Source organism: Gadus macrocephalus, chromosome 10, assembly GCF_031168955.1.
Source record: "Gadus macrocephalus chromosome 10, ASM3116895v1".
NCBI classification, from domain to species: domain Eukaryota; kingdom Metazoa; phylum Chordata; class Actinopteri; order Gadiformes; family Gadidae; genus Gadus; species Gadus macrocephalus.
This window is the reverse complement of record NC_082391.1, coordinates 4,108,495-4,118,496: the sequence shown is the minus strand read 5'-3', so window position 1 is coordinate 4,118,496 and position 10,002 is coordinate 4,108,495. Positions and strand designations below refer to the sequence as shown.

Here is a 10,002-nt window from a genome sequence, read left to right as displayed (position 1 = left end):
TCTGTGTGACGTCTTTTTTTTTATTGTGTATGTGTGTGTGTGTGTGTCTGTGCTGACAGGCAATTTGCATCGCATTATTTCTAGGTTTGAAAATAAAGTGAGGAGTGGGTGGAATGCGGCAGAAAAACACTTATCTTCAAGACATACTTATGCAAAATCACCATGAGACACACACACTGCAGTCTGCATTGAGGCCACTTCAAAAGGGGTCCTTGAATTCAGATGAGCTCGCTATCACAAAAGGAGCATGTTGTTTAAAGCGAGTGCAGATGTGTGCTACACACACACACACACACACATACACACACACATACACGTACACACAAACACACAATTCCCAATTAAAAACGTGTGTGAGCCGAGTGCCCTGTGATCCTTTTAGCGGATCCATTTGCAGACCCTTTCATGCGACGCTCCCTCCAGCATTGGGCTCCTCCATGTCCTCTCCAGTGTGCTGTGGTCCTCGCAACACCAGCGCCCATCGCTGACCCACCGTCGGAGAGCTGTTGGACGTCTAGTCGTCGATCCACGAGGGACACGTGGCGTTAACAGGTTTCCCTGATGGGTGAATGAAACTGAGATTAGATGAGCTGAACTAAACGGGTTGGGTTGAGGTGAACTGGAACAGTGATCAGGTTTGTGGATTCAGACTTTTGTCTGTGTGTTTCATCCTGTCCGCTTGTCTCTCCATCTCCTGTATGGTTTGCGTGACAGTAGAGGATAACAGCTCGATGCTACAGCGCCACTTGGTCCCTGTAGGGATGTTTGAGTATGTTTCACACAGTATCTTGTGCATCCAACTTTTTCGTCATAGACTAGTGGGTGAGAAATTGAGTGTGTGTGTGTTTTTGTGTGTTTGTGTTCATCCAATGTATTATAACTGGTACCAAAAGGGGGAGCTGTGAATGATCTTTATTCATATCTGCATATCCACACGATGAATCACCACCAAATGGCTTGCTATTCTATCGTAGCCTATTTGGTATCTCTCACCTTTTGCATCATGCTGATACTTAATATAATATGCATATGCATAATACGCATGCTGTTAAGGACAGAGATAACCTCATATCCAACATTTTTGTATCCTGGTACACCCCACTTTCAGTCTGCTTTGATTATATATGGAGTTTTTTGAGAGAAATATTCTGTGTGTGTGTTTTTGCGTGTGTGTGAGAGTGTGCTTGTATGTGTGTCTGTTGGTGCGTCTTTGTGTGCGTGTTTGAGTGTGTGTGGGTTTATGTGTGTGTGTCGAGCGTATGTGTATTTCTGTGTGTGCATGTGTATGTATGTGTGTGTGTGTGTGTGTGTGTGTGTGTGTATGTATGTATGTATGTATGTACGTGTGTGTGTGTGTGGGGGTGGATGTATGTGTGTGTGTATGTATGTGTGTGTGTGGGTGTTTGCGCGTGTGTTCGTGTGCGTGTGTTTGTTTGTGTGTGTGTGTGTGTGTGTGTGTGTGTGTGTGTGTGTGTGTGTGTGCAGTATGCATGGTCAGGTGGTGGCTTCACAGCGGCTCTCTGTGAAGACCTGGACGGATGAGGAGAGCGACCGAGCAGACAGCCTTCAGAGCAGGTAGCAGACGCTCACCACAGACGTGTGTGTGTCTCTCTGTGCTGTCACATAGGAACACACAACGCTCTTGTTTTTCCTTCATTGTATCCTCTAATGTCAGTATGTTTCTCTTTATTTATTCCACAGCATTCGATACCATTGCAATAATGAATCCTGATCGGTCGATAACATTCCAAGGATTTGCTTTTTTTGTCGTAATAGTAGCTTTAAATCAATGCTTGACAATTCCAACTTTAAAAACAACAGTCAAACACAACTAGAGACTACCTGTTTCCGTGACAATGTGAAAACAAAATGCTCAAATCCATGGAGTAATATTTACTTAATGAAGTCGAACACTGATATATATATATAAATATATATATTGGTGCTATCAGTTAAACGCGTTATTAACGGCGTTAACGCAAACCAATTTTAACGGCGTTAATTTTTGTATCGCACCATTAACGCAATTCTTTTTTTCTTTTTTTTTTTGTCTCAAAACAAAGAAGCAGTAGCCTGACTGCTATGTTCAAGGCAGTATGTTTGTATGTTCATCGTTTAATTGCACTATAGGCTTTTTTTTTGTATCGTCCTGTTTTGATCATTATATGCCAATGTTATCAATAAAAAAACATTTGCACAAGGCAAGCCGATGCACTTCTCCATGTTGATAAGAGCATTAAAATGAGAAAAATTAATGGGACAAAGAAATCAATCACAATAAAAAAATTAATCGTGAGTTAACTATGACATTAATGCGATTAATCGCGAATAAATATTTGAATCGCTTGACAGCACTAATATATATATATATATATACTGTAAATGTTATAGATGAAAGTAACTCAAACAAATCATTGTGTATGTGTTGTGTATCTGGTTGTGTTTTTTTGTGTATCCTGTTGTGTGTTTGGTTTTATGTCTGGTTGTGTATCTGGTTGTGTGTCTGGTTGTGCGTCTGGCTGTGCGTCCGGCTGTGCGTGTGGTTGTGTGTCTGGTTGTGTGTCTGGTTGTGTTTCTGGGTGTGTGTCTTGTTGTGTGTCTGGCGGTGCGTGTGATTATGCGTGTGGTTGTGTAGGGGCCAGTCGATGTGTGACGACACCTGCTCAGAGCTCCAGAGGATGGCAGCCAATGACAGAAGAGATCATAACTCCCCGAGCTCCTTCCACGGCCAGGGGGCGCTCTCCAGGTACACCAGGGGGCTCTCTCCAGGTACACCAGGGCTCTCTCCAGGTACACCAGGGGGCTCTCTCCAGGTACACCAGGGGGCGCTCTCCAGGTACACCAGGGGGCTCTTCAGGTACCGGGGGGGGGGGTCTTGTGGGACTTGGTGTGGGGGCTGACTTGCGTGTGTGTGTGTGTGTGTGTGTGTGTGTGTGTGTGTGTGTGTGTGCAGGATCGTGAACATGGTGATGACGCTACGAGAGTGGGCCCACAAGAGTCTGGTGGAGGAGGTGGAGCGACCTGACTCCTTCCTGGAGCGCTTCAGGGGCCCCGCCCCCAACGACATACAGGCCCCGCCCAGCAGGTTTAGCCACACCCACGCAGACTCGGACGCCGACGCCGAGGGCCGTCGTATGAGACGCATGTAGGGAGTCATCAGAGTCTATGCACGGGGCACCCCCAGTCATTTTGTCTAGATAAATATTCGGGAAAAAATATGTTTTAGAGATCAGAATGACTTATGGGCAACCAAACTGAATCATGTCATCATATTTTTTATTCGCTTAAGTGCTAATGACGGCGGATGCTTGTGGTGTGATCTGATTGGTTGATTCATATCCTATTGTTTTGTGTAGTATGATTTATTACGTCTTTTTTAGCAACCGCTATAAACAATCTAGCCCCCCCATAGCTCCCGCAAACATAATTCTTTGGCGTCGCTGCTAGTACGGACGCGCACATCTGTCCACCGGCTGGCTGTCGCTGCTCCCGTTGACCCCTGCTCTCCCCCGCAGGAAGAGGAGGTGCAAAGTCTTTGTGTTGTCGCCCTCTGATGACGCGTACTACCACTGGCTGATTGTGATTGGTGCTGCTGTTCTTTACAACTGGAGCCTTCTGGTCGCCAGGTCAATAGCACTTCTAATATTACCAATTCTATTATTAAAGGGACACTGATATGTAGTTACATAGGACGGGTAAGCTTCATGGAGGCTTCCATGTTCTTCCGGTCTATGAACGGCCGAGAGGGACAAAAAGCACTACGTGGTACAGGAAATGCAAACGCGTTTTCACCCTGAGCCAGCGTGAATGATGACTGAAATAATTCACTATCTTGCTCGAGGAGTAATTACTCATACATCATTAGCTTACACTAATGATTCAATGCAGTTTGAAATTTGTTTGAAATAACGAACCTCATCCTCACTGGAATGACTCGATGAGGTAGTATTGGATGTCATGACACAGCTTCTTGGCACATACTGCCCACCGTAGTTTTTGAACAAGCGAGCACTATTAGTTTGAATGCAATATACAATTGTACCACTAGATGGGAGTAATTTTTACGCAGTGTCCCTTTAAGTATTAACCCTCACTCTTTCATTCAGTACACTAACTGCTAATTTTACTATGCATTCTGTTACAGGTAGCCATTTTTTTTCAAATAACCAAAACAATGAATTGTAAAAACACATATGATCAAGAGAGTAAAATAAATGTAATTCTCACACTTCCCAAACAAGGTTATCACAAAACATTTGTTAACACATAATCATTCATTCTTATGTTGTCGTTGTCGTGCGTTTGCAGAGCTTGTTTTAACGAGCTTCAGACCAACAACGTGCTGGTGTGGCCGGTCCTGGACTATCTGTGTGACAGCCTCTACATCCTGGACACGGTTGTCCGGCTCCGCACAGGTCATAGGTCACGCAGCTACACGCAATAGACACACAACAGACACACAACTGTTTCCATTGAGTTCAATACCGGGGGTTTGCATGCTAATGATGGAAGGTAATATCCATCAATCCAAGCAGCTGGGGGGGAAGCCTTTACACACACACACACACACACACACACACACACACACACACACACACACACACACACACACACACACACACACACACACACACACACACACACACACACACACACACACATTAAGCACACACACACACACACACACATTAAGCACACACACATTAAGCACACACATTAAGCACTAAGCACAGAAACTAAGTACACTGAGCAAATTAAACACACACACTAAACACACACACACACACACACACACACACACACACACACACACACACACACACACACACACACACACACACACATCTATTACCCATAACCCTGTAAACCTCCAGCCAGATCCCAGCTCCCCCTTGCGTCCCCGTCCCCCCCCACCCCCCAGGCTTCCTGGACCAGGGCCTGATGGTGAAGGACGTGCGGCGCCTGCGGGAGAGCTACGTCAGCACGGTGCAGTTCAAGCTGGACGTGTGCTCCGTGCTGCCCACCGACCTGCTGTACCTGGCCGCCGGGCCCTCCTACACCCCCCTGCTGCGCTTCAACCGCCTGCTGCGCCTGCCGCGCCTCTTCGAGCTGTTTGAGCGCACGGAGACGCGCACGGGCTGCCCCAACGCCTTCCGCATCTGGAAGCTGGTGCTCTACATCCTGGTCATCATCCACTGGAACGCCTGCGTCTACTACAGCTTCTCCAAGCTGCTGGGCCTGGGCTCCGACTCCTGGGTGTACCCCAACGCCTCCGACCCCGAGTTCGGCTCGCTGACGAGGAGCTACATCTACTGCCTGTACTGGTCCACGCTGACGCTGACCACCATCGGGGAGACGCCGCCCCCCGTCCGCGACGAGGAGTACCTCTTCTTGGTGTTTGACTTCCTGGTGAGTACGTGGCGGTGTTTTTTGTCCGATTGCGTCGCACCTTGACTTTGAAACAAGGAAGGTGTCCTTGTTTGTCGTAGGGGGGTCGTTGCGTCAAAGGAGGTATTAAATGGTAAATGGAATGACGGTATAGAGCGTTTTTAAGACCTGTGGCCATGCAAAAGCGCTGACCAATTAGTGGCTCACACTGACCCGAACCCTCCACAGTCTGGTTATGGCAAAACGGCGCCATTCAAACGGCACATCGCAGCGACGAGGTCATCCCTATGTTCCCCAGGTCCTATGTCCCCCGGGTGCAAAGGGTTAGGGTCAGGTTTAGGGTTATGGTTAAGGTTAGGATTAAGCTGAGGGTTAACCCTAAACCTAACCCCAATCACAAGCGAGTCAAAGGTGAAAAAGGGGGTACTTGCCCCTACCATCCTACGAAAAATATGATTTGCTCCTATGATCCCCGGTCACATACAAAGCGGGGAACATAGGACCCGGGGAACATAGGACTCGGGGAACATAGATACGCTCCCGCAGCGACTATTAATTTTGTCTCCGATTCACGTACCTTGCTCTGGGACACCTCAACCATTGGCTAGGAGGAGCCAAAATAAAATAATAAATCATCAAATGAAATATCTCTCTAATAGCTCAATTGTTTTCAAGGTTGGTGTGCTCATCTTTGCGTCCATTGTGGGCAACGTGGGAGCGATGATCTCCAACATGAACGCAACAAGAGCCACCTTCCAGAGCCGCGTGGACGCACTCAAACACTACATGCACTTCAGACACGTCAGCAAAGACTTGGAGCAGCGGGTCATTCGCTGGTTTGACTACCTATGGACCAATCAGAAGACAGTAGACGAACAGGAAGTGCTGAAGAGCCTGCCCAATAAGCTGAGAGCGGAGATTGCCATCAACGTTCACCTCGAGACGCTGAAGAAGGTGAGGACCTCCGCCCCATAATGATTGCACGCTCGATCTTTCAAAATCGATTTGCTGCAGGACAAGGTGAGAAAGTGTGCATTTGTGTGCAGGTACGCATATTCCAGGACTGCGAGGCTGGCCTTCTTGTGGAGCTGGTGTTAAAGCTTCGACCGCAAGTCTTTAGCCCTGGAGACTACATCTGTAGGAAGGTAAGAACATGTTCACTGAAGGTAGTATGCAGAGCTGTTGACCGTTACCATTACTTTTTGCATCGCCATTATTAATAGCCGAATCTGGCTAACATAGTAGTCCTAGAGATTCAGATGACTCTGTGAAGCACGCAAGTATATTAATAGTATGGTATACTCAGTGCGTTGAAAGTATTGGGAAGACATTTTGCCCGACCTCCTCCCTGCGTGCTAGGGCGACGTGGGTAAGGAGATGTACATCATCAAAGACGGGCACCTGGCGGTGGTGGGGGAGGACGGGGGCACCCAGCTCGCCGTCCTCACCGCCGGGAGCTGCTTCGGAGAGATCAGCATCCTGAACATCAGCGGGAGCAAGATGGGGAACCGGCGCACCGCGAACATCCGCAGCCTGGGCTACTCGGACCTCTTCTGCCTCTCCAAGCAAGACCTGATGGACGTGCTGCAGGAGTTCCCGCATGCCAGAGCACAGCTGGAGCAAAGGGGGCGGGACATCCTGCAGAAGGAGGGGCTTCTGGAGGAAGTGAACATCTCGGCCGGGGAGGAGGTGGAGGAGAAGGTGGAGAGGCTGGAGTCCAGTCTGGACCGCTTGCAGGTAGACACATGTTGAAATGAATGCAACGCATTTGTGTAAGATAGCAGACTTGCTTTGTTTGCAGGGACTACGTGAAGGATTTTTAGCTGAAAAACAATGCTTTAAATTGACAATATAAGAACAGGTTTTAATTTAACTTCAATAATTAAACCTTCGCTGCCTTTCCCTGTTGCTGAGAACAGCCTCTGGGCCGACCTCTATTCGATTTGAACTGGGATGGTTTTGCTGGGGAAAGGGAGGGAGGTGACGTCTAAGCGCGGATGATGCAGTTCAGGAGCTTTTGATTCTTATACAAAGTCCCTTTAATTCATGTGCAGGTTTGCTTCTTATTATAACATAAACAATATTGTGTACTATAGATAATTGTTATAATTATATTGTTCTCCTGTTCAGACCTGTTTGGCCCGCCTCCAGAGTGAATTCAACTCCTCCCAGCTACGACTCAAAAAGCGAATCACGGTCCTTGAGCACAGCATTGCCACGGCAACCACCGGCAGCGGCTTCCTCTCGGAGGCCGACGACAGCATCCCCGGAGGCGACGAGAATCGCAGTGAAATCAACATCCAGCTTTAGAAGACGGATGGTTGCTGTGGAAACAACTCTGGTCTTGATCATCTTTTATCTGACATTTAGCTAAACTTTTTTGCAACTTTACTGCTTGCTAAAGTCCCCCATGCCCCATGTGTCATCCCATCTGGTCCTTTGTCCATGCAACGTAAGGTTGGACTGCTGAGGATGTGGGGGTGTTCACTGTCATTTTCAGACCTCCGTTTAACTGCTAAATGTTCCATATTCCAGGCGAGACTTTCCAGATAGAAGAACAGAACTTCAAGTTAAAAGTCAAGTGTTCTTTTAGAGTAGAAGTAGGCCTAGGAGGCACTCTGTTACCACCATTCAAGCTCATTCATTTGCAGTGAAGATGTGGGAATACTCAGCAGGAAACACCGGGCAGGCAGATAGTAGGTTCAGAAATAGGCAAGGCAAGGCAAGGCAACTTTATTTATATAGCCCTTTTCATACACAAGGCAGACTCAAAGTGCTTCACATATAAACATTGTCATACAATAAAATAAAATAATAGATAAGTAAAAGAAACCATATGTTTACTCTGGGGATTATTAACAGATTGGATCTTAGTGGTCTAGAAGGCTTATGTAGTGGAAGCATATCAGTTAAATATTTTGGGCCTATACCATGTAGGGATTTATAGGTTAGCAACATGATTTTAAAATCAATTCTCTGACCTACAGCAAGCCAATGTAACGACTTCAGAATTGGTGTAATATGTTCAAATTTGTCTTTGTTAGAACTCAAGCAGCAGCATTCTGAACAAGCTGAAGCTTCCTCAGAGTTTGTTTTGGGAGACCTGTAAGGAGACCATTACAGTAATCAAGCTTACTAGTGATAAAGGCATGTACAAGTTTTTGTAAGACTTCGGTGGACATGAGCCCTCGAAGTCTTGCTAAATTTTTAAGGTGATATTATGCCGATTTTGTAACTGATTTGATGTGACTGTCAATGTAAATCAGAATCCATGATAACCCCTAGATTTCTGGCTTTGATTTAGGTTTTCAGGGACAGAGAGTGAAGGTGTTGGGTTACTTTAAGCCTTTCTGTTTTAGCACCAAATACAATTATCTCTGTTTTATCCTCATTTAGCTGAAGGAAATTTCGGCACATCCAGTCTTTCACTTGATCAATGCACTGGCACAGCAGATCTATGGGCCGATAGTCATTTGGTGATAGCGATACATAGATTTGCGTGTCATCAGCATAGCAATGATGGTCAATATTGTTATTTTGTATGATTTGCCCTAGTGGGAAACCTCTTTTTCCAGATCTACATGCATCAAAAAAGTTATAGTTGGGAGGAGCTGTCTCTATCAGAACGGTTGCACTGTTATTTTGTTCCAGCCATGTTTCAGTTAAAAACATAAAATCCAGTTTAGAAGTGGTAATAAAATCATTAACTAAAAATGATTTGTTATTAAGAGACCTCACATTAAGTAGAGCCATCCTGATGGTGTTGCTGATGGGCTTTAAGGTTGTTTTTGGTTTGGAGGCAATAGATATGAGATTTGTGAGGTTAGCAGTGTGTCTAAGTTTCCCTTTGTTTACTCTGTTAGTGGTTACAGCATGAATGCAAACGTTGCCATGTTTTGACATAGGCAACCTTGGGTTCAGCAGATGATGTGAAACTTCCTTTATACCGTGTCTACGGCAGAACCCTTTTTTGTCTCAGTAATACTCAGGACTACTGTCAGTGCAGGGGGGGGGGGGGGTTATCAGCCTGTGGCCATGACCTGGCGATGCTATCATTGACACAGATGCAACTTTGATGCCAACATATTCCAGTTTCTTAAATTCAGCTGGAAAATCGCAAAGGGAGGAGTCATTGGGGCTGGAGTTGTTGTTGTGGCTATGGGAGAGATGAGGCTGGGGGTCATCGTCGATGGGGGAGTGCAGAGGAGGGGGGTGGCCGTTCCTCGCCAAGCCAGCATCAGCGATGGGGGAAGGCACGGTGTCGATGGCGTCGGGCGGGCTGTTGTCTCTCTTCAAGGTCTGTGGGCTGTCTGCTATCTGTGTGTCAGATAGTGGCAGAGTAGATGTGTTTGGCGGAGGCTGTAGTCTCGCTTCTTCTCAACCTGTGCTCTGACTGTGGCCGGTGCGTCAGGCCATGGAGATTTGTGGGAAAGCGAGAAGAGAAGATTGTCCCTTAACAGTTTTGAGCCTAAATACACTTCACTAGTGTTGCATGAGTTAGAAAAAAATACTGCTCTGTAATCTGTAATGTTATGCTATTTCTTTTTTTATGCGTCATTTAGATAGCTTTAGGTCTTTGTCTGATTGTCTTGTTGATGAATGTCCATTTTGAAA

At 46.4% G+C, this 10,002-nt stretch overlaps 1 protein-coding gene across 1 annotated transcript; it reads left to right on the top strand.

The window, feature by feature from the left end:
* The first annotated feature begins 173 nt into the window (after positions 1-173).
* On the top strand, positions 174-8,232 carry LOC132465467 (cyclic nucleotide-gated cation channel-like). The gene is made up of 11 exons (XM_060062104.1): positions 174-635; positions 1,486-1,575; positions 2,636-2,746; positions 2,954-3,145; positions 3,516-3,626; positions 4,309-4,415; positions 4,922-5,409; positions 6,064-6,342; positions 6,435-6,533; positions 6,748-7,125; positions 7,519-8,232. Exons 2-11 carry the CDS (start codon positions 1,487-1,489, stop codon positions 7,696-7,698), a joined length of 2,034 nt encoding a protein of 677 aa, XP_059918087.1. The 5' UTR covers positions 174-635; position 1,486; the 3' UTR covers positions 7,699-8,232.
* The last annotated feature ends 1,770 nt before the right edge of the window (positions 8,233-10,002 follow it).